This window comes from Aspergillus wentii, assembly GCF_001890725.1.
Source record: "Aspergillus wentii DTO 134E9 unplaced genomic scaffold ASPWEscaffold_1, whole genome shotgun sequence".
Lineage (NCBI taxonomy): Eukaryota > Fungi > Ascomycota > Eurotiomycetes > Eurotiales > Aspergillaceae > Aspergillus > Aspergillus wentii.
The window spans coordinates 2,745,083-2,767,526 of record NW_024467832.1 but is presented as its reverse complement, the minus strand read 5'-3'; the positions used below and the strand labels follow the sequence as shown (position 1 = coordinate 2,767,526).

Here is a 22,444-nt window from a genome sequence, read left to right as displayed (position 1 = left end):
TGAAAATAAATACCCTCAATTGAATCTGTTTGAAGTCTTTCTTCTTACTCTCTCCTCGAATCCTCAGGCACCCCTGGTGCACGTGACGGCACATAAGCGACACCTCAGCAACGCGGCCTCCTGAGGTCACTCCCGCTTCCCCAGTCGCTACCTAATCCCAAACGAATCCCTCTCCTTGTTTGATCCACCTTCTTCTTCTTCTCCTTCTTCTTTTCCTTACTCCTTTTCTTCTTCATCTACAGCTTCAATTTGCCGTCTTTTCTTTTTTCTTTCTCTGAAATCTGGTTCTCTATTGGCGTGGCGTTTAGTTGGGTGGATGAGGTCGTACTGCGGCCCTGGTAAATATGGCTCCTCTTCCCATCAAGTTTACGGAGCTTATCAATGTATGCCCCTCTCCTTTATTGATTATTCTTACCTATACGGGAAACTGACACCTCTTTCTTCACCCTGCAGTTGACAAATGCTGAAATCGCGGTATGTCTCGTCGCCAATGTCTTGTCGCTTCCGTTCGCTGCCTGCCTGTGGTGTACCACGCCGGTGCATCGGTCGCGCCTCTTCTACCTTTGAATAATCGGAACACCTTGCTTACACTATAGCTTCAACAGCCGACTTCGATTGGTTTCAATTCATGTGTAAGTAGCTCTTGAGGAGGGGTGTTGGTTGACCCGCCTGCTAGCCCAGGTCGCTAACCAGTACTGTTACTGCATGACAGACTTTAGAATCGGATCACTTCGTCTGCGTCCGACAAAAACTCAACGAAGATGATAAGCCTCAGGTCATTATCATTAACCTAAAGAACAACAATGAAGTCATCAAACGGCCGATCAATGCGGACAGTGCTATCATGCACTGGACCAAGAACATCATCGCCCTCAAGGCCCAAGGCCGAACGGTCCAGATCTTCGACCTCTCAGCTAAGCAGAAGCTTAAGTCTGCCGTTATGAATGAAGATATCGTTTACTGGAAGTGGTTCAGCGAAACCAGCTTGGGTCTGGTCACCGAGACTTCTGTCTACCACTGGGATGTTTTTGACCCCACCCAGTCTCAGCCCCTCAAGATCTTTGACAGACTTCCTAACCTGAGTGTATGTACTACTGGCACTACGCTGCTACTTTTCGTGGACTGACGCATCATTGCTACTTAGGGGTGTCAAATAATCAACTACCGTGTCAACGATGACGAGAAGTGGATGGTGGTGGTCGGAATCAGCCAGCAGCAGGGACGTGTTGTGGGATCTATGCAGCTCTACTCCAAGGACCGTGGGATATCGCAATTCATCGAAGGTCACGCCGCCGCTTTCGCCTCGATCCGAGTCGAGGGCTCGCCCCTCGAACACAAGCTTTTCACCTTCGCCGTTCGGACCCAGACCGGTGCTAAGTTGCAAATCGCCGAAATCGATCACCAGGAGCCCAACCCTCGGTTCCAGAAGAAGGCCGTCGAGGTTTACTTCCCTCAGGAGGCTGTTAACGACTTCCCCGTCGCGATGCAGGTGTCCAGGAGGTATGACGTCGTGTACCTTGTCACGAAATATGGCTTCATTCATCTCTATGACCTCGAGACTGGTACCTGCATCTTCATGAACCGAATCTCCAGCGAGACTATCTTCACTACTGCCAATGACTCGGACGGTGCTGGTTTGGTTGGTGTGAACCGAAAGGGTCAGGTTCTTTCCGTCAGCGTCGATGAGAACACAATCATCCAGTACCTGATGGAGAACCCTGCCATGTCAGGACTTGCTGTGAAGCTTGCCTCCAAGGCTGGACTTCCTGGTGCCGACCATCTTTACCAGCAGCAGTTCGACAACCTGGTTGCCCAGGGTAACTACAGCGAAGCCGCCAAGATTGCCGCAAACTCGCCTCGTGGGTTCCTCAGAACTCCCGAGACCATCAACCGCTTCAAGAATGCCCCCCAGGGTGGTCAGCAGATGTCTGTTATCCTGCAGTACTTCGGCATGCTGCTGGACAAGGGCTCCCTTAACAAATATGAGAGTGTTGAATTGGTTCGACCTGTTTTGCAGCAGAACAGGAAGCACCTGCTGGAGAAGTGGATGCGCGAGAACAAGCTGGAGGGCTCCGAGGAGCTCGGAGATATCGTTCGCCCATACGACATGAACCTTGCCCTTACCATCTACCTTCAAGCAAACGTTCCCCACAAGGTCATTGCTGGATTTGCCGAGACTGGTCAGTTTGACAAGATTCTTGCCTACTCCAAGCAGGTTGGCTACCAGCCTGACTACACCTCGCTCTTGCAGCACATTGTCCGTGTCAACCCCGAGAAGGGTGCTGAGTTTGCTACCCAGCTTGCCAACGAAGAGACCGGTGCACTCATTGACTTGGACCGGGTCGTGGACGTGTTCTTGTCCCAGAACATGATCCAGCAGGCCACCTCTTTCTTGCTTGATGCGCTGAAGGACAACAAGCCTGAGCACGGCCACTTGCAGACACGATTGCTCGAGATGAACCTCGTGAACGCCCCGCAGGTCGCGGATGCCATCCTTGGCAATGAAATCTTCACTCACTACGATCAAACCAGGATCTCCCAACTTTGTGAGAATGCCGGTCTCATCCAGCGTGCGCTTGAGAACACCGATGACCCCGCGGCCATCAAGCGTAACATTGTCCGCACCGACATGCTGAGCGCCGAATGGCTCATCAACTACTTTGGTCGTCTCTCGGTCGAGCAGACATTGGACTGCATGGACACCATGTTGGAGGTCAACATCCGCCAGAACCTCCAGGCTGTTGTCCAGATCGCCACCAAGTTCTCCGACCTCGTCGGACCTACCCGTCTTATCAGCCTTTTGGAGAAGTACCGTACGGCCGAGGGTCTTTACTACTATCTCGGTAGCATCGTCAACCTCAGTGAGGACCCAGAGGTTCACTTCAAGTACATCGAGGCTGCTACTGCCATGGGCCAGCTCACCGAGGTCGAGCGTATCTGCCGTGAGAGCAACTACTACAACGCCGAGAAGGTGAAGAACTTTTTGAAGGAAGCTCAGTTGACTGAGCAGCTCCCACTCATCATTGTCTGCGACCGATTCAACTTCATTCACGACTTGGTTCTGTACCTCTACAAGAACCAGCAGTACAAGTCTATTGAAGTTTATGTGCAGCGTGTCAATCCCTCTCGTACCCCCGCCGTCATCGGTGGCTTGCTTGATGTTGACTGTGATGAGAGTATTATCAAGAACCTCCTGTCTACCGTCGACCCCTCTGTGATTCCGATCGATGAGCTCGTTTCTGAGGTGGAGTCCCGTAACAGACTCAAGCTGTTGCTGCCTTTCCTCGAGGCAACACTCGCTACTGGCAACCAGCAGCAGGCTGTTTACAACGCCCTCGCAAAGATCTACATTGATAGCAACAACAACCCCGAGAAGTTCCTCAAGGAGAACGACATGTATGACACATTGACTGTCGGAAAGTACTGTGAGAAGCGGGACCCCAACCTGGCGTACATCGCATACAGCAAGGGTCAGAATGACCTCGAGCTCATCAACATCACCAACGAAAACTCCATGTACCGGGCCCAGGCTCGATACCTCGTTGAGCGTGCTGACAACGAGATTTGGTCGTTTGTTCTGAGCGAGAACAACGAGCACCGACGGTCGATGGTTGACCAGGTTATTGCCACCGCTGTTCCTGAGTCGACCGAGCCCGACAAGGTGTCGATTGCTGTCAAGGCCTTCCTTGAAGCCGATCTGCCTGGTGAATTGATTGAGCTTTTGGAGAAGATCATCCTCGAGCCATCTCCCTTCAGCGATAACAGCAGCTTGCAGAACCTTCTGATGCTGACTGCCGCCAAGGCTGACAAGAGTCGTCTGATGGACTATATTCACCAGCTCACCGAGTTCAGCCCCGATGAGATCTCCGAGATGTGCATTTCCGTTGGTCTGTACGAGGAGGCCTTCGAGATCTACAAGAAGGTCAACAACCACGGTGCCGCCGTCAATGTCCTTGTTGAGAACATTGTCAGCATCGACCGAGCACAGGAATACGCTGAGCGTGTGGAATTGCCCGAGGTGTGGAGCAAGGTCGCAAAGGCACAGCTCGACGGCCTTCGTGTATCCGACTCGATCGAATCTTACATCCACGCTGCTGACCCGTCGAACTACAACGAGGTCATTGACACCGCAACCCACGCTGGCAAGGATGAGGATCTCGTCAAGTACCTGAAGATGGCCCGCAAGACCCTGCGTGAGCCAGCCATTGACACTGGCCTCGCATTCTGCTATGCCCGTCTCGACCAGCTTTCAGAGCTGGAGGACTTCCTGCGATCTACCAACGTTGCCGATGTCGAAGCGTCTGGTGACAAGGCTTATGAAGAAGGTTACCACCAGGCTGCTAAGATCTTCTACACCAGCATCTCCAACTGGGCTAAATTGGCCACTACCCTGGTGCACTTGGAGGACTACCAAGCCGCCGTGGAATGTGCACGCAAGGCCAACAGTGTCAAGGTCTGGAAGCAGGTCAACGAGGCATGCGTCAGCAAGAAGGAATTCCGTCTTGCCCAGATTTGCGGTCTCAACCTTATCGTTCACGCCGAGGAATTGCAAGACCTTGTACGTCAGTACGAGCGCAACGGCTACTTTGACGAGCTGATTTCAGTTCTGGAGGCTGGTCTGGGTCTGGAGCGGGCTCACATGGGCATGTTCACCGAGTTGGGTATCGCGCTCTCCAAGTACCACCCCGACCGCACTATGGAGCACCTCAAGCTTTTCTGGTCTCGTATCAACATCCCCAAGATGATCCGGGCTTGTGAGGAAGCAAGCCTCTGGCCTGAACTTGTGTTCCTGTATTGCCACTACGACGAGTGGGACAACGCTGCGCTGGCGATGATGGAGCGTGCCGCCGACTCTTGGGAGCACCACTCGTTCAAGGACATCGTTGTCAAGGTTGCCAACCTGGAAATCTACTACCGTGCTCTGAACTTCTACCTGCAAGAGCAGCCCTTGCTCCTTACGGATCTGCTCCAGGTCCTTACCCCGCGAATTGACGTCAACCGTGTTGTGCGCATCTTCCAGACCTCGGACAACATCCCGTTGATCAAGCCGTTCTTGCTGAACGTCCAGACTCAGAACAAGAGAGCTGTCAACGATGCCATCAATGACCTGTTGATCGAGGAGGAAGACTACAAGACTTTGCGTGACTCGGTAGACAACTACGACAACTTTGATGCTGTGGAGCTTGCTCAGCGATTGGAGAAGCATGATTTGATCTTCTTCCGCCAGGTTGCGGCCAACATCTACCGGAACAACAAGCGCTGGGAGAAGTCGATTGCGCTGTCCAAGCAGGACAAGTTGTACAAGGATGCCATTGAGACCTCGGCCATTTCCGGCAAGTCCGTTGTGGTTGAGGATCTCCTTCGCTACGTAAGTTTCTGTTATTCCTATTTCTCAAGATACATTGCTAACAATCTATTAGTTTGTGGACATTGGCAGCCGAGAGTGCTATGTGGGCATGCTGTATGCGTGCTACGATCTGATCCGCCCCGATGTGATCCTGGAGCTGTCGTGGCGCCATGGCCTGAACGACTTCACAATGCCGTACATGATCAACATGCTGTGCGAGCAGACACGGTCGATCGAGATGCTCAAGAAAGACAACGAGGAGCGCAAGTCTCGGGAGGTGACACACAAGACGGAGGAGAACAACGCACCGATCCTGGGTGGCTCGCGGCTGATGCTGACGCAGGGGCCAGGGCCGGCACCCAGCCCGGCGCCTTATGGACAGGCTAACGGGCTGACACCGCAGGCGACGGGCTTCCGTGGGTTCTAGACGTCGAGATATCCAATCATTTCTTAGCAACAAACTCTCCTGTGACATTGCATAATTGCAACCTTTTTGAGTGTATGTATAACATGAAACGATCTGCGGCTGGCCTTTTTTCTTAGTGCGACAGATGCATGAACAAAAGGGGTAGTTTATTAAAAAAGGATGGGGGTGGTATTGATCATTTGATGGCACTCCGAGACACAGCAGCGCGGGGTCATTTGATTATGTCCTGCATTCTTGACGGCAAATTTCTTATTTCGTTTTTTTCTTTTTTTCTCTTCTAATTCGGTTATTTTCTTCTGTGCTTATGTATTTGATACGCTTGAGATATTCCTGGTTTCTGCAGCAGTACCCTTACCGTTAATGCATTGTTCCACCATACCGTCTGTGCGTAGATACTACGTTATATAGATAGATAGACAGTAGATCCTCGGTCGGCTGGAAGGAGAGCAGTCGATGTAGGGGCAAAGACTTGAGCCGGACCAGGAGGGTATAGAACTTTTCCGTGAGAAGAAGAAGAGAGATGAAGCTGAATTCTGGAGGAGATGACGTGGAGAGAAACGTGGAGGAGAAAGAATTTACCCATTACTCTACTGTCTACTATCTATCATGACTATCTTGAGTTGTACCTATAGTGGCGTAACTAAAGGGTAGATCTGGATAGTACCAGTAAGATCGACTGTATTAACGTGACACCCAAGGACCTTGGCAAGGAAGATAGACGGGGTCATCTGACCTGGAAAAGAATCCAGATGCTCTTCTGGTTTTTCGGTCAACTCGACGGGGAACAGTCGGCCTTGTCCCGGCGTCGGTGCCAAGGGAGATCATATCGGCCATGATTGATCATTTGATGGCATAATCTTCATGTGTCCCATCATTGCTGGTCGGGATAACCTCCCCCGAGCGACAAGACGGACGGTGGGATCTTGGCAGGATCTACTATTGAAACCACTGTGCCAACTGGAGGTGTCGATCAAAAAAAAAAAAAAAAAAAGAAAGAAAGAAATAAAACAGAATCAGATAGAATGAATGTGAGAAGAGGGGAAATCCCATTCCGTCCAGCTTGTCGTCCCAAGATGGATGCCCAGCTGTCTGGTTTTTTTTCCGTCGATAGGCGAAGAGGAAGCGGAGCATCACATCATTCATGACATTACATTGACAGTGAAGAGAGACGATAAGGCCCGACACCCGAGGTAACAATGGTATACAGGCTGAATGAGTAAAAGGAATTGGCCTGGATCTTCCGAATACAGTGTACGATTGAATAATAATAACCAAATCAGAACCAGAAAAGGTGATGCTATTAGGTGAAGATTTGGTGATGGCATTATGGAGTGGGAAGTAGAATATGGGGCCCCATATCATCATATCATAATGGAATGAATAATAAATCCAGCCATCGGACCCATTCTGGGCGATCGGCAAATCACAGCAGCACCAGTAACCACCTGCTTTCTTTTTATGACTCTTGCTTTTATCCAATCCATTAAACATCATATTAAACATCAAGGCAGAAAGGAAAAAAAAAAAAAAAGAAAAGAAAAGAAAAGAAATATTCTCCATCCCACCCCGGTGTACCGGTGAACAGTCTGCCGTATCGTACCGTATTACCAGTACCCGTATTGTTACATCCCCCTCCTAGGTACTTCTTTTATCTTCATCCTCTCTCCTCCTCTTCAGCTCTCGTCTTCATCTCTTCTTTTCTTCTCTCAATCTTCTCTCCATTTCTTCTCCTTCTCCTCTTCTTCAATTCCCCGTCTACACCCCCTTTCCCGCGGCTTCTTCTCCGTGCCGAAACCGGTTCTTTTTCTTCCTCCTGCTTGCCCCGCGTTTCCGCCGTGAACCAGCCTGCTTCTGGCTTCTCTTCCTCCTTTTGCTTCCCTTCTCTTGATCAGTGACTCATTCGGTCTCTTGTTCGATTGAATCTGTCCCGGGGTTGCCTATAAACCTTTTTCTTCTCTTTTTCCATTCTTCTTCCATCCTTCCAGCCTCTTATCTGTCAAACTATAAATCTTCCTTCCCCTCACTCCCCACCTCGACTTCTATCTCCTTATCTCTACCTCTCTATCTCCATCTCTTTTTCTTTCTTCCTCCCATATCCTATCTTTCACAATGGCTGCCCCCCGCTCAGTCGAGGAGGCCATCGACGATGTCGAGTTGGAGATGCATGAGGATCACCATGAACACCACCAGCACTCCGTCCACCACCGGTTGCGGGCCAACTCTACCATTATGCAATTCCAAAAGATCCTCGTCGCCAACCGTGGTGAAATCCCCATTCGTATCTTCCGTACTGCCCACGAACTCTCCCTCCAGACTGTTGCCATCTACTCTCATGAAGATCGTCTGGGTATGCACCGTCAAAAGGCCGATGAAGCCTATATGATCGGCCGTCGTGGCCAATATACCCCCGTCGGTGCCTACCTGGCTATCGATGAGATTGTCAAGATTGCCCAGGAGCACGGCGTTCATCTCATTCACCCTGGTTATGGTTTCCTCTCAGAGAACGCCGAGTTTGCACGCAAAGTCGAGAAGGCCGGTATGGTCTTCGTCGGCCCCACCGCTGACACTATCGATAGCCTCGGCGACAAGGTCTCCGCCCGTCAGCTGGCCATCAAGTGCAACGTGCCCGTCGTTCCCGGTACCCCGGGCCCCGTCGAGAAGTACGAGGAGGTCAAGAGCTTCACTGACACCTATGGCTTCCCCATCATTATCAAGGCCGCCTTCGGTGGTGGTGGCCGTGGTATGCGTGTCGTCCGCGACCAGGCCGAGCTGCGGGACTCTTTCGAGCGTGCCACCTCGGAGGCCCGCACTGCCTTCGGCAACGGTACTGTCTTTGTTGAGCGTTTCCTCGACAAGCCCAAGCACATTGAAGTCCAGCTCCTCGGTGACAACCAGGGCAATGTCGTCCACCTCTTTGAGCGTGACTGCTCCGTCCAGCGTCGTCACCAGAAGGTCGTCGAGATCGCCCCCGCCAAGGACCTGCCTGTTGACGTGCGGGACAGCATCCTCGCGGATGCCGTCAAGCTGGCCAAGTCCGTCAACTACCGCAACGCCGGTACCGCCGAGTTCTTGGTTGACCAGCAGAACCGTCACTACTTCATCGAGATCAACCCCCGTATCCAAGTCGAGCACACCATCACTGAGGAGATTACTGGTATCGATATCGTTGCTGCCCAGATCCAGATTGCCGCTGGTGCTACCCTCGAGCAGCTGGGTCTGACCCAGGACCGCATCTCCACTCGTGGCTTTGCCATTCAGTGCCGTATCACCACCGAGGATCCCTCCAAGGGCTTCTCCCCCGACACCGGTAAGATCGAGGTCTACCGTTCCGCCGGTGGTAACGGTGTCCGTCTCGATGGTGGCAATGGTTTCGCCGGTGCTATCATCACCCCGCACTACGACTCCATGTTGGTCAAGTGTACTTGCCGTGGCTCTACCTACGAGATTTCCCGCCGTAAGATGCTGCGTGCCCTGGTTGAGTTCCGTATCCGTGGTGTCAAGACCAACATTCCTTTCTTGGCCTCGTTGCTGAGTCACCCCACCTTCATTGACGGCACTTGCTGGACTACCTTCATTGATGACACTCCTGAGCTGTTTGCTCTCGTTGGCAGCCAGAACCGTGCCCAGAAGCTGCTGGCCTACCTCGGTGATGTCGCTGTCAACGGTAGCAGCATCAAGGGTCAGATCGGAGAGCCCAAGTTCAAGGGCGAGATCATCAAGCCCGAGCTGAAGGATGCCTCTGGCAAGCCCATTGACGTCTCCGTTCCCTGCCAGCAGGGTTGGAAGCAGGTTCTCGACCGTGAGGGTCCCGCTGCCTTCGCCAAGGCTGTGCGTGCCAACAAGGGCTGCTTGATCATGGACACCACCTGGCGTGATGCTCACCAGTCGTTGCTGGCGACTCGTGTGCGTACCATTGACATGCTGAACATTGCCCACGAGACCAGCCACGCTTTCTCCAACGCCTACAGTTTGGAGTGCTGGGGCGGTGCCACCTTCGATGTGGCCATGCGTTTCCTCTACGAGGATCCTTGGGACCGTCTCCGCAAGTTCCGCAAGGCCGTCCCCAACATCCCCTTCCAGATGCTGCTCCGTGGTGCCAACGGTGTGGCCTACTCTTCTCTCCCCGACAACGCCATCTACCACTTCTGTAAGCAGGCTAAGAAGTACGGTGTTGACATCTTCCGTGTCTTCGATGCCCTCAACGACGTCGACCAGCTCGAGGTCGGTATCAAGGCCGTCCACGCCGCCGGTGGTGTTGTCGAAGCCACCGTCTGCTACAGTGGTGACATGTTGAACCCCAACAAGAAGTACAACCTTGAGTACTACTTGGCTCTTGTCGACAAGATCGTTTCGCTCGGTACCCACGTGCTCGGTATCAAGGATATGGCCGGTGTGCTCAAGCCCCAGGCTGCCCGTCTGCTGATCGGTAGCATCCGTGAGCGTTACCCCGACCTCCCCATCCACGTCCACACCCACGACTCCGCCGGTACTGGTGTGGCCTCCATGATTGCCTGTGCCCAGGCTGGCGCTGATGCCGTCGATGCCGCCACCGACAGTCTGTCTGGTATGACCTCTCAGCCCAGCGTTGGTGCCATCCTGGCCTCGCTCCAGGGCACCGAGCAGGACCCCAAGCTCGACCTCGCCCAGGTCCGTGCTATCGACACCTACTGGGCTCAGCTGCGCTTGCTGTACTCGCCCTTCGAGGCCGGTCTGACCGGTCCCGACCCTGAAGTCTACGAGCACGAAATCCCCGGTGGTCAGTTGACCAACCTCATCTTCCAGGCCAGTCAGCTCGGTCTGGGTCAGCAGTGGGCTGAGACCAAGAAGGCCTACGAGTCTGCCAATGACCTGCTTGGCGACATTGTCAAGGTCACCCCGACTTCCAAGGTTGTTGGTGACTTGGCTCAGTTCATGGTTTCCAACAAGCTGAACGCTGAGCAAGTCATTGAGCGTGCTGCCGAGCTCGACTTCCCGGGATCCGTGCTGGAGTTCCTCGAGGGTCTCATGGGCCAGCCGTTTGGTGGATTCCCCGAGCCCCTGCGCTCCAACGCTCTGCGTAACCGCCGCAAGCTCGACAAGCGCCCCGGTCTCTACCTCGAGCCTCTTGACCTGGCTAAGATCAAGAACGACATTCGCGAGAAGTTCGGTGCTGCCACCGAGTGCGATGTTGCTTCGTACGCCATGTACCCCAAGGTCTTTGAGGACTACCGCAAGTTCGTCCAGAAGTTCGGTGACTTGTCCGTACTGCCCACTCGCTTCTTCTTGGCTAAGCCCGAGATTGGCGAGGAGTTCCACGTCGAGCTCGAGAAGGGTAAGGTGCTGATCCTCAAGTTGCTCGCCATCGGTCCTCTCTCCGAGCAGACCGGCCAGCGTGAGGTCTTCTACGAGGTCAACGGTGAAGTCCGACAGGTCAGTGTCGACGACAACAAGGCCTCTGTTGAGAACACCTCTCGCCCCAAGGCCGAGGTTGGTGACAGCAGCCAGGTCGGTGCCCCCATGAGCGGTGTTGTTGTCGAGGTCCGTGTCCACGACGGCTCGGAGGTGAAGAAGGGTGACCCTGTTGCCGTTCTGAGCGCCATGAAGATGGTAAGTTATTATCTTTTATTCCTCCAATTGATCTTTATACTAATGGCCACTCTTAGGAAATGGTTATCTCCGCACCCCACAGCGGAAAGGTCTCCAGCCTGCTTGTCAAGGAGGGCGACTCCGTTGACAGCCAGGACCTCATCTGCAAGATCAGCAAGGCATAAATGTGAAAACACAAGGCAAAAACGCACAAAACGAAAAGTCGCTTGGCTGTATAGGAAGAAACAACATGCAGACATAATGGAACGAAGATGTGAATGATTTGTTTTAGATTAAAGCGTTTCCTTTTTTGGGCTGGTTTGGTTTTTGGTGGTTTTATATCCTTTTTTCTTATCCTCAAGTATGGTTTATCGGCCAACTGAATGAATGAATTTATTATTTCAATGACTCTTTCCCACTGTTCTAGAATAAAAATTTTGCGGTTTCTATTGATGATGGTATACTGTCTATCAGAGTCTATCCATCTATCTAACTAATAGATCATAGTTTAACGGCACTGACAGCCTCCATCGGTTCTCCAACCTCCCGCAACGCCTTCCAGACCCGCAGCGCATCGTCCCACAAGGCGTCGTTGGAGATCTCCACGGAACCATCGGGTTTGAGGGTCCTCACTTCCCGATAACTACCGGTACCCCAATTGATCTCCGCATCACCCCGAACGAACCTGGCCAGAGATTCAAGAAAGGCCTGCTTTACAAGATCCTTCTCCCCAGCTTCCAGAACATCCCCATTACCCCAGAACCACATATACTGGTCCGTGACGTGCGTGACGCCCCATTCGGGGGGCACGGCGTGGTCGGCGCACTTCAGCCGGTACTCGATACGATACCGGTAGAGACAGTGTGCGGCACCGCCCGTGACAAGGGCGTGGACGAGTCCGCGCTGCATCTTGTGGACCTGCATGTCGGCGTAGATGCGGCCAAAGGCATCGCTGTCCCAGTTCTTGCAGTCGGCGGGGAGTTGGCCAGCTGGGTAGTAGTGGTTGATGAGGGTGTCAACGACACGACGTGGGTAGTCTGCTAGGAGACGTTGACGGAGGGCAGGGAGGGAGTTGCTAGATGGGGGGTACCAGATTCCGTAGAGGGAGTGTTCGTCGCGGCACTCGCCGAGCATGATGCGGACGTTGCGCTCGGCGACGCGCCGGGCAAAGTCGCCGTTATCCAGGGACTGGAAGAGGGAGGCGGGGATGAAGGCGGAGTCAGTGGTGGGACGGAATTGATGGATGTCGATGCTGGAGGCCGCGGAGAGGAGGGCCTTGGCGGGGAGGGCGCGGAGACGGGCTATTTTCTCCGAGGCAGGGAGGGAGAAGGGGATATTCAGGGCGGAGAGGAATTGGTTGAATTGGAGTTGGGTTTCGGAGGGGCTTTTGGATTGCACGGCGGGACCGTTGGACCAGATGATGGCTTGTTTGACGAGAGATATATCCTTAGGGAGTCGGAGGTCGTAGGCTAACTGGTGGAAGACGGAGTATGCGCCTGCATTTTATTTTGTTAGAAGGATGTGTGAGACTGTAATTTATAGGGTAGTGGCTTACCGGCTGAATAGCCCGAGATGGTGATATTGGCTGCGTTTCCGCCAAAGAGATGAATGTTTTCCTTGGTCCATTCCAGCGCCAGTCGTTGATCCCAGAAGCCATGGTTACCGACAGTCTCACCAGCAGAGACAGCGTCTTGCTCAAGCTCAGACGAGTAGAGGAAGCCAAAGACGTTGAGACGATAGGCTGGTAGGACAATGATGGCTTTGAAATCCGTCTCACTCAACAAGGCCGACAGGGAGACGCTGTTTGGGGTGCCGAATTGCAGCCAACCGCCATCTGAATCGTCAGTAAGATGAATACAAATAACCGAACTGGGGGGTCAAAACATACGGAGAAAGACGAATACCGGCCATTCTAGCACAATCTATTAGCCAGCAAATCCCCATAAGATATAAGATAACATACCCTCTTTGGGAGCTTCCCCAACAGGAACCCAAACATTACACTGGAAGCAATCCTCGGACCAACCGGTCTCATCTGCAGGGCCTCGGAATCCAGGCTGAGGACAGACACCGGCCTTCCCATCATGCCGACCGGGCTGTTCCTTGGTTCCGTATGTATAACTTGACGGCAAGGGGTGAGCTCTGCGCCATCGTTGTGCGGGGGGGAGGGCGTAGCGGAGACCACCAAAGTAGTGACAGAGAGGGGAATTGGTGGATTTGGAGACGATAGTGGTGCCTTGAATGTAGCCTCTTTGGCCAAGAGATTGGATATGGGGATGTTGAGATGTTTCCATGATTCTAGATTGAGTAGTTGATAGAGAGAGACAAGACAAGATGAGAAGTGAGGTGAAAAGAGATAAGGATAGAAGGCGATAAGAGAGGGCGGAATCAAGGACGGTGTTTATATACACCTCCGTCGTCTATCATGATGATGAGGAGATAGGGAGATAGCCGACAGAGGAGCGATAGTGTCGGCAAATCTCTTGGAAAGGGCGGAATTGGAGAAGATTGTTGGTTATTTGAGATGGCCTGGCGATGAGTGTTGCGGGGAAGATGCATCGGGGCTAGAAGTAGATGCCGGTCCGAGGATAAAGAGATAGATAGATGGGTAGATAGAAAGAAGAGGAGATGAAATGAGATAAATTAGCAATGTAGTGTGAAGATGAGTAGAATAAGAGATGGAAAAGAGGGAAGAAACGTGACAATGGAAGAGTCGCAAATGGGAATAGCTTCATTCCTATTCTGATCCTCCACATATTTCCACCATCACAACACCACCAACAAGCAAACTCAATCGACTCGATCTATGCTGAATACGAACAATCCGTGGCTTCTGTTCTCGTTTTTGGCATCTCCGCATCATCTGACGTCAACCGGCCACTCAACAAACGCAGTCCTTTTGCTAAGCATCCATGGATCATCTCCGCTTTTGCTCCCCCAGCCATCATTCGATTTGCCATCGACCATCGTGAAGCATCGAATGCGGTGGTTGCACAGACTGGTTAATCGTCGTCATTGTGGGATACCCCTCTCTTATATAGGATCCCAGCCCCAATCCTGGAGGGGCAAGACTTCCACAGGCTGATATTTCCATCCCCTCGCCATCAAAGCAAGTTAAGAAACATTATCTTTTTCGACGGAAAACCCGTCACTGTCCATCCAAGGCAGAGTAAGTTACCTTTGGACCATCGAGATTTATGACGTCTTTGACTTCACTTGGCATGTGCCCTTGTCTGACTCTTATACCCATCCCACCACGGCTCAGATAGTAGGAAATACTCACTCTCATCAGATAAAATCATCCGAGTAAGTCAGTCAATCAACAATTATGGACGACAAATCTCCCCGTCATTGGCACGGCAACTTCGGTGATCGCTACGAGCATCACAACGTCTGGGTCAGAGGAGGACCTCCCCAGATCACGCCAGGAAGACGACCTTCTGCCCCAACCGAGGCAGAAAGAGCCGCTGCTGACAGACGTGTATGCGTCAAGAAACAATCATTTAGACCCTGAGTATCAATCGTGCTAACAGGTAGTTTTTCTAGGCCTCCACCACGTCCAACATGTCATCGTCGTCTTCCTCCAATGCCAACGCCAACGCCAACGCAGGCACTCCAACCACCCCCAGCGTTGGAGAGAGGAGAAGATCGAGTGCCAACCCGAACTCTCTCTTTTCCAACTTGAACACCCAGAAAAGAAACTCGACCGACCCAAATGCTGAGCAGAGGCGGGCGAGCTATAATGACCAGATGCAGCGGGGTGGGTTCTTTTCCAAGTGGTGGGATGGATATACTAAGGGTAATAATTGATTTTCTGTGACATTCATGATGTTGAACAATGCGTCAGATTGTCATGTGTTGAATCCAATTGTGTCGAAATTGGTTTTGTTAATAGTTCAAATAATTCAATGTACTTGCCATGTTATATAGTCAAGATACTTGAAAGATTGTAGAACCTTAGGCATGTTACTCCACATCTCATCCACTGGATGATCGGTGATGAGCCAGTAATTGGCCAAATGGCGGCAGTTTTCGTGAAAGATGCATGTCTACAATACTACGAAATGTCTACTCTTACCTTCGCCACAGCACTACGAGATGGTATTGTAGACATACCATCGCTGCTCTCTGGCGATATCTACCCCGTAGATAGACCCAACAGTTAGGGTCAGACCTAGACAACCAAATGATTGTCCAGTCTAAAAACCCCACAAAGACAATCAAGTCAAAAGGCCAAAGTCCACACACCGAGGTGCATGGACAGCATCATGGATACTTTTCATCAATGGTTATGCGGTAAACATCACCCTTCGTGAAGCCTTCATTGTGAAAAGTGGATGCATTGAAAATTTGTGTATTTGATCTCTATCACGCCTAGTCATTCTGCCGTGGTAGAAGACCGCTGAGCGAACAGTTGGGAAAAAACGCCCGCTTCTCGTGGTTCCTTTTTTTCAAATCATAAAACGCAACCCCTCCTCACCAACACTTTTCCTCGAGAAAAGCGTTTACCGGACGATACCGTCGAAGCGGTTCTTGAACCACTTGATGGTCTCGTTCTCGTTGATCTTGTGGTTGACACCGATCGAGGACTTGCAGCGGCGACGGCGGGCAACACGCTCACCAGGGCGGGTCCTATACCTTGTCAGTTTCCCATATTCGTAGTCTAACGGTGTGAAAGATGCACTCACATGCAGCAGTAGAAGTCCATGCCGTAGATACCGATACCGGGGTCGTACTTGATACCCAAGTCAATGTGCTCGCTGATACCGAAGCCGAAGTTACCGGTTTCGGAGAAGTTGCGCTTTCTCAATTCGTACTCCTTGACCTTGAGGCCACGCTCGAGGATCTCCTCAGCCTTGGGGCCACGGACGGTAACGTGGACAGCGATCTTTTCGTTACGACGGATACCGAAGGTACGGACGGTGTAGCGGGCCTTGCCTATAAGTCACAAAAAAATTTCGTCTCAGTCACTTGTCGCATAAAAAATTGTTGCCTCTATTTTCAGAAGACGAGATTTCGATTTCGGGCGTCCTTACTGTAGACCGGAGTCTGACCACTCAGCTGCTCAAGCACCTTGGCCGCACGGGTAAGTCTGTCACCAGACTCGCCGACACTGATGTTCAGCACGAGCTTCTGGATGCGCAGCTCGCGCATGGGGTTTGCGCTCTTGTCCTTTCCGTCCGACTGCATCGTAGAATTAGAATTTTTTATGCCTTTCCCGGTTTCCTGCTGGGATCAGGGGCAACATACCATGGTGATGGGTGCGTGATCTGGTCGACTCGATGGATGGAAGATTCGAAGATGCGGAAAGTGTGCAAAAGTGAATGTGTGGGCTGGCAGTGGGAAGCGAAAGCCCTTAGCGGCTTGGCGGTCGCTTGGCGCTAATCGCAGAGCCGCGTCGGGAACGACAGCGCGAGATAGAGATAGAGCGGAGACAGCGAGAGAGACAGCTTGACAGCTTAATTTCTCATCCAGACGAGCGGACAGGCTCAAAGTGAAGCTCTGGTAGAGGTTGTTTTCTTCTACCGTCTCACTACTATTCTTTGGTTTTACCCAAGTCGCATTCGTGCGCGCTTTCAGTCAATATGGCTGCCAACAAGCAAGGCAAGATGGTAAGATCATTTGCATCTGGATTGTCTCCATTGCTGGTTCATAGCTAACATTCTTTCTTGTGATCGATAGCAAAACCTCGTAAGCCTTATTTCCCGTGTTGTGGCAACTCGAAGTTCCCCGTTGAAGCCTAACGTCGATACAGATCAACTACCGGATGAGAGTGACTCTCAATGACGGCCGACAGATGACCGGACAAATGCTTGCTTTTGACAAGGTACTGCTTCATACTTGATTGGACTATCTGATTACGGTTTCATCGTTACTGACTAGGGATCTTCAGCACATGAACCTCGTTCTCGCAGACACAGAAGAGTTCCGTCGCGTCAAGCGGAAATCCAAGCCCGCTGCTGGCCCCGGAAACGCCCCTCTCGTGGAGGCAGAGGAGAAGCGAACTCTTGGACTTGCCATCGTGCGTGGTACCAACGTCGTTTCGTGCTCCGTTGATGGACCTCCCCCCGCCGACCCCTCCTCTCGTCTCGGAACAAGCGTTCCCAGTGCCGCCGCCGCCGCGGCCACTCTTGCCGCAGGCCCTGGTATTAGCAAGCCCGCTGGACGAGGCCTTCCAGTTGGTCTTGGTGGCCCTGCTGCCGGTGTTGGAGGACCGCCTCCCCCGCCTGGTGGTTTCGGAGGTTTCCCCCCAGGTGGTTTCCCCGGAGCTCCGCCACCAGGATTTGCTGGACGTGGAGGACCCCCCGGAGGACCCCGTAAGTACTGCCTTTGGGTTATTTGAAGATTGATCATGAGGACGAAGACTAATTTACTCATTCAGCTGGCTTTGGACCGCCCCCAGGATTTGCGCCAGCAGGTGCTCCTCGTAAGTATTTAGTTTATCATACTCTGCCCACTACTTGCTAATTTACGATTGCTACAGCGGGCGCTTTCCAGCCACCACCAGGATTCCAGCCCCCTGGCCAAGGACGAGGATTCCCCCCGCCGGGATTCGGAGGACGGTGAAGTGAATGATCGAAAGAAGCGTGATTGCATACGATTTTCCGACCGTGGATTAAAGCGCAGCCGGCTATCAAGTTGGAAAAAAAGAAAGAACGGAATACTAGAAACCAACCCTATTCAGTTGGTCGTCCAATGAATAGGTACAACACACCGATATCTACCAGGCAAAAGGCGTTGCGGCGCGTGCGGATGTGAGGGCATGTCCCCGAGCGAGAGAGCAAAGGTCGATCACCACATTTTAAGACCAGCAGAAGTAATGCTAGATATTTCCCGAGCACCTTTATTACTAGTTGAAATCATAATATGTCTTTGTTTCTGGGATTGTTTCCATTGTAGTTTTGTCGATGTTGACTGCTCACGTGACCACCCCGGTCAACTCCGCGATTCCGCCGTCGGTGACGGGAAGCAAAACGGCCTCTCAAAGCATCCGAGCACCTCCTCTCTTATCCCTCCCAAGCATCTCCTCTCTTTCCACAATGGCTGCTGCTATCAAGGCAATTAACGCAAAGATCCGTTCCAACAAGGTTCTGGACTATGTCTGCTCAACACGTACGTGCAATCCCGAAGCTCCTTATTCATGTTCTTCACCGAAGTCGGCCGCGGATAAGAGGCTCTGCGATGGAGATATCGACATGAGACGAAGGTCGACAAGAAGCGGAATTCAACCCGAGAGAAGAATATTGAGGGCCGTCACTTTGAGAAAGGACAGATAACTGACAGATTGCCTGAATTCCAGATTTCTGGGGCCCTGCCTCCAACTTTGGTATCCCCATTGCCGCTGTGATGGACACTCAGAAGGACCCTGAGATGTACGTTGCTACCTCTCCTTTACCTCTTACCTCTATTTCTGCGGCCATGTATAACGGAGGATTGCCTCGTTTCAATGTTATCGAAACACAATGCAGACAGAACTCAACTAACACATCGATCTCTCAAACAGCATCTCTGGACAGATGACTGGTGCTCTGACCATCTACTCTGGAACCTTCATGCGCTACGCTCTCGCCGTCTCGCCCAGAAACTACCTCCTCTTCGCCTGCCATGCGGTCAACTTCTCCGCCCAGCTCACCCAAGGATACAGATATCTCAACTACTGGAAGTATGTTGGACCCAGTCTTGTTTAGAAGCAGTGTCATTCTGACCACACACTCTTCTCTTCCCTCATACCCCGTATTAATTGTGACCATGGGGCTGACAAATACTTTTTACAGCTGGGGAGGCCGTGAAGCCGCTCTCGCTGCACAGGGCGCTCAGCAAGGCAAGGAAGCTACCGAAGCCGGCGCATAAACAATATGATCGTTTGGATCCGCCGTGTGTTACTTGCTTCTTGAAGATCTTGTTCTTATATATCTTATTTATCATACCGCAGCCTGTAGTAGACGCTAGACAAAAACAGTGGCCAAATGGAAGAAGAATGCGAACAGTACATAGTGACAAATGCCATGTATCCCGGTAAAAGGAGATATTTATGTACCTATGAGGATGGAGAGTTAGTCCTATTAGGTGGTTTTTACATGTCTATCTTGGTAATTGGAGTGTTCCAGTCAAGGCATTTCGTGCAGCTACTTGCTTTTCATGTAAATACTACTAGGCTCGAGAATTGAATGGACTGAAAACTTTTTGAATTTCAAATCATTTTAGACCTCATTCTGTTTTAGACACCGACGTATGAATTGAGTACAGGGCATGCTCGCAGAATATCGTATCTACCTACTTAGGAGACACTATACATAAACAGAAATCTACCCCGAAAACAAGGAGCAGACAAAACAAACTAAACCCGAAATGAACAAAAAAGAGAAATCAAGTCGCTTCCAAGCATCATGCTAGGATAATGCATTGTAGTTCACATCTAGACAGAAACGCCCAGTCGATAAGGATTGCAAAAAAACAAAAAAAAAAAAAAAAAAGGAACGTAGTCATCAAGTAATGATCGTAAGAAAATCCAAGCCATCCATCATCTATCGTTATCATACCAATCATGAATCACAATATCCAGGTGTCGCTTCGACCTCTCCACCAACCCAGTTGGCGATTGTTAACGAGGTGGTGTAGAGACAGCAGATCACTCCAAAGCAAGCAAGTACAATATCGGCGATTCTCTGCCTTCGTGATTTTGCACAGGCTTTGAGGTGCAGAAGAGGCTGTAATCGTCAATAGTTAGCGAGATAATTCTCAAGAAAGGATAAATTCATAAACATACCGGATAAACATAAATAAGCGGCACACACGCGAAACTTCCGACCAGCGAGACAAACTTGTCAAGGTCATCTGCACCACCCCAGCCAACAAAAGCGCAGATCAGGACGAGGAAGAATCGGAAGCAGTTCTTCTTCCATTTGATACCTGGGTTATACTTGCCACTGCGTGTGAAAAGCTCATTTTCGGTAATACGAATGGCCGGGAAGAGTTGCAATGGGGTACTCAGCAGAATCGCCAGGGAGTACAGGAACTGCACTGCGTTCACCAACTTGTCATCCTGGGGAAGATTAAGAAGGACCACGGTTTTAGTAGAAGATCCGTAAGCCGCGTAGCTAAGAGCACCCGCGGAGAGAAAGATGGCCGTAACGACTACCATGACACCGGCAAGGACAGCTGGGAATTTTCTTGGCTGCTTCATAGATTCTTGAATGGGAATGATCAAGCCAACACCCTCGTATGTGAAGATAGCGGTTCCGATAAAGAGCGTCCAGGTGGATGGATTGAAGGGTTTGACATCCGAAATTCCGCCCTGCTCAACGATAGTGCCGATATCGTAATAATAGATATAGATCAATCCCAACAAGATAAACAAATCTGCAATGAGCGCGGTGAACCCAAGCTTGCTAATGTCGCGGATCAAGGAAAGTGGCAGGAAAATGACCAGCTGAAGCAATACCATAATCTTGATATCAATGAATGATTTGCACTTGCTGACAGCCAGGACAAACGCCTGCAGATTCTGCGAAGTAAAAACGATATACGCAGACACGAATCCCAGCTGGCTCAGCACGATGGATCCGAGAATAATTCGGCGCATATGTTTCCCGTAAAGTACACCACCGATATCACCAAACGAACCCTCAATCTTGAGTCGAGAGTTGACCAGAAGAATAAAGGCATAATAACTGAGTGACGACACAGCAAGAAGGACCAAGCTACTGAAAAGCATACCACCATTCAAGAATGCTCTCGGCAAGAAAAGAACACCGGTGCCAACAAAAGACTTGAGCAGAAGGAGGGCTGCTCCGGTAGTTGTGTTGTTCCCTGTCCCACCGCGTGGCTTACGTCTTCTCCTGCCGGGGGTCTCTGGTCGAAGGAGGGCCGAGTCTTCACCAGGCTCCCTTTCTATTCCATCATATTCATCCCAAGAGGAAAAGTATTCATCTGGTCCCAAAGCTTCATCGTCCTCCTCAAGTTCTTCGCCCGCAAAGTGGCCGTACAGGGTCAAGAACTCGAGGAAGTTATTGGTCGGAAGGTGAGGTTGAGCGGAAGCTTCATGCGCCCCATAACTTTCGACAGCTCCTGGATGAGGGCTACCTGCTGCTCTGCGTATGTAGTCTCTGCGGAACCCTCCCGGCACTCGGATCGAGTTAATGTCCATCGTTTCGTTCCGCGGCGCAGGCCTATTGAAACTGAAACTCTTGCTCCGGAGATGTTTGCGTCCGTTACCCTCAGCATCGGCTTCCTCTGCCCATCGGTAAACCTGCCTTGTCATATCGCCTCCCTGGAGCTGCAAGCTGGAGAATTCGTCATCGCCTTGGCCTGTCCCAACATCCGCCGAAAAACCCGGTTCTTCAGCGTGTTGAGGCTGTACCAAATGTCTCTTCACCACTTCTGGATCCTCGTACGGACCTGCAGAATACTCTGACCCTTCACCTCCTTGGATGTTATTAAACGAACCGTAGTTGGATCTGACCGGCTTATCTAGGTTCGGCAAAGCGGGTGACCCTGTAGATCTTGGGGGAGTCCCAATTCTCGGAGGTGTCCCAAATCTCGGGGGTGAACGACCAAAGTTTTCCTGAAGCGCAGATGCAATCATGGATTGCCCGGGTCCCGTAAGAGAGGATGGATTGTCAGATTTCCTCAAGTCTTGTTCCGTGCCCGTGGCTGTCTGGATTGGAACTGGCAGTTGCCTCGACGAGTAGGAATTCGGCAAAGAAGGTACTGGAGAAGCCAGTCTCGCAATAGAGGCTTGTCTAATCCCACCCTCTGGAACAGGAGATCCGGAACGTCCTGGGGAGGTCGAGATCGGCGGTGATCGAGGGTCCCTAGAAGAACCCTCGCCGTTATCTGACAGCTTGAGAGATGCCATTTCGGTTTTCTTAGAGCAAAACGCGATCCAATTCAACACAAACAGTTGAAAGAATAATCAGCTAAGCTGAGTCCTTCACCGATTCCTAGCCTGACTTCTAGCGTTCTCGAGCAGAGACCGAGCAGAGGAGGTGAAGGCGAAGGTGAGGAGTGTTAAGGATTGAAGATAAGGATTAGTACACTGCAATAAATATACAAATAGGCATCAACTAGGGAAATTCTTTCTTTTATCGCCTTTGATTCATGCT

The 22,444-nt window shown here is 51.4% G+C and overlaps 8 protein-coding genes across 8 annotated transcripts; 5 read left to right on the top strand and 3 right to left on the bottom strand.

Moving 5' to 3' along the window:
• Positions 1–143: 143 nt before the first annotated feature.
• On the top strand, positions 144–5,885 carry ASPWEDRAFT_34559 (clathrin heavy chain). Its single transcript, XM_040834033.1, has 6 exons — positions 144–383; positions 454–474; positions 606–632; positions 713–1,084; positions 1,145–5,368; positions 5,421–5,885. The coding sequence occupies exons 1-6, from the start codon at positions 345–347 to the stop codon at positions 5,772–5,774; spliced, it is 5,037 nt and encodes a 1,678-aa protein (XP_040694754.1). The 5' UTR covers positions 144–344; the 3' UTR covers positions 5,775–5,885.
• A 1,998-nt stretch (positions 5,886–7,883) lies between these two features.
• ASPWEDRAFT_99244 (pyruvate carboxylase) lies at positions 7,884–11,524 on the top strand (the record flags this gene model as incomplete). The annotated part of the gene is made up of 2 exons (XM_040839650.1): positions 7,884–11,360; positions 11,417–11,524. The coding sequence occupies 2 exons, from the start codon at positions 7,884–7,886 to the stop codon at positions 11,522–11,524; spliced, it is 3,585 nt and encodes a 1,194-aa protein (XP_040694753.1).
• Positions 11,525–11,840: 316 nt separating this feature from the next.
• ASPWEDRAFT_102513 (putative carboxylesterase) lies at positions 11,841–13,633 on the bottom strand (the record flags this gene model as incomplete). The annotated part of the gene is made up of 4 exons (XM_040827485.1): positions 11,841–12,835; positions 12,895–13,173; positions 13,228–13,251; positions 13,303–13,633. The coding sequence occupies 4 exons, from the start codon at positions 13,631–13,633 to the stop codon at positions 11,841–11,843; spliced, it is 1,629 nt and encodes a 542-aa protein (XP_040694752.1).
• Positions 13,634–14,885: 1,252 nt separating this feature from the next.
• ASPWEDRAFT_34556 (uncharacterized protein) lies at positions 14,886–15,424 on the top strand (the record flags this gene model as incomplete). Its single annotated transcript, XM_040834032.1, has 1 exon — positions 14,886–15,424. A coding segment is annotated over exon 1 (242 nt), but the record flags the coding sequence as incomplete, so codon positions are not given.
• A 390-nt stretch (positions 15,425–15,814) lies between these two features.
• ASPWEDRAFT_34555 (60S ribosomal protein uL5) lies at positions 15,815–16,506 on the bottom strand. The gene is made up of 3 exons (XM_040834031.1): positions 16,376–16,506; positions 16,028–16,277; positions 15,815–15,971 (listed from the first exon to the last, which is right to left on the bottom strand). Exons 1-3 carry the CDS (start codon positions 16,491–16,493, stop codon positions 15,845–15,847), a joined length of 495 nt encoding a protein of 164 aa, XP_040694750.1. The 5' UTR covers positions 16,494–16,506; the 3' UTR covers positions 15,815–15,844.
• Positions 16,507–16,767: 261 nt separating this feature from the next.
• On the top strand, positions 16,768–18,061 carry ASPWEDRAFT_34552 (small nuclear ribonucleoprotein-associated protein). Its single transcript, XM_040834030.1, has 6 exons — positions 16,768–16,951; positions 17,022–17,030; positions 17,095–17,166; positions 17,233–17,656; positions 17,722–17,766; positions 17,824–18,061. The coding sequence occupies exons 1-6, from the start codon at positions 16,925–16,927 to the stop codon at positions 17,904–17,906; spliced, it is 660 nt and encodes a 219-aa protein (XP_040694749.1). The 5' UTR covers positions 16,768–16,924; the 3' UTR covers positions 17,907–18,061.
• Positions 18,062–18,320: 259 nt separating this feature from the next.
• Positions 18,321–19,502, top strand: ASPWEDRAFT_34550 (pyruvate transporter MPC1). Its single transcript, XM_040834029.1, has 4 exons — positions 18,321–18,452; positions 18,640–18,712; positions 18,844–19,002; positions 19,115–19,502. Exons 1-4 carry the CDS (start codon positions 18,380–18,382, stop codon positions 19,188–19,190), a joined length of 381 nt encoding a protein of 126 aa, XP_040694748.1. The 5' UTR covers positions 18,321–18,379; the 3' UTR covers positions 19,191–19,502.
• Positions 19,503–19,882: 380 nt separating this feature from the next.
• On the bottom strand, positions 19,883–22,197 carry ASPWEDRAFT_99648 (putative amino acid transporter; the record flags this gene model as incomplete). Its single annotated transcript, XM_040839678.1, has 2 exons — positions 19,883–20,047; positions 20,107–22,197. The coding sequence occupies 2 exons, from the start codon at positions 22,195–22,197 to the stop codon at positions 19,883–19,885; spliced, it is 2,256 nt and encodes a 751-aa protein (XP_040694747.1).
• Between the last annotated feature and the right edge of the window lie 247 nt (positions 22,198–22,444).

Bases quoted from the DNA above. Each gene is read 5' to 3' on its own strand.
- ASPWEDRAFT_34559 (XM_040834033.1), top strand. From the start codon at position 345: ATGGCTCCTCTTCCCATCAAGTTTACGGAGCTTATCAAT. The intron at 475-605 runs GTATGTCTCGTC...TAGCTTCAACAG, and splicing joins TGACAAATGCTGAAATCGCG to CCGACTTCGATTGGTTTCAA. The intron at 633-712 runs GTAAGTAGCTCT...ACTGCATGACAG, and splicing joins CGATTGGTTTCAATTCATGT to ACTTTAGAATCGGATCACTT.
- ASPWEDRAFT_34555 (XM_040834031.1), bottom strand. From the start codon at position 16,493: ATGCGCGAGCTGCGCATCCAGAAGCTCGTGCTGAACATCAGTGTCGGC. The intron at 16,278-16,375 runs GTAAGGACGCCC...TGTGACTTATAG, and splicing joins TGGTCAGACTCCGGTCTACA to GCAAGGCCCGCTACACCGTC. The intron at 15,972-16,027 runs GTGAGTGCATCT...GACAAGGTATAG, and splicing joins ATGGACTTCTACTGCTGCAT to GACCCGCCCTGGTGAGCGTG.
- ASPWEDRAFT_34552 (XM_040834030.1), top strand. From the start codon at position 16,925: ATGGCTGCCAACAAGCAAGGCAAGATG. The intron at 17,657-17,721 runs GTAAGTACTGCC...TTACTCATTCAG, and splicing joins AGGACCCCCCGGAGGACCCC to CTGGCTTTGGACCGCCCCCA. The intron at 17,767-17,823 runs GTAAGTATTTAG...CGATTGCTACAG, and splicing joins TGCGCCAGCAGGTGCTCCTC to CGGGCGCTTTCCAGCCACCA.
- ASPWEDRAFT_34550 (XM_040834029.1), top strand. From the start codon at position 18,380: ATGGCTGCTGCTATCAAGGCAATTAACGCAAAGATCCGTTCCAACAAG. The intron at 18,713-18,843 runs GTACGTTGCTAC...TCTCTCAAACAG, and splicing joins ACTCAGAAGGACCCTGAGAT to CATCTCTGGACAGATGACTG. The intron at 19,003-19,114 runs GTATGTTGGACC...TACTTTTTACAG, and splicing joins AGATATCTCAACTACTGGAA to CTGGGGAGGCCGTGAAGCCG.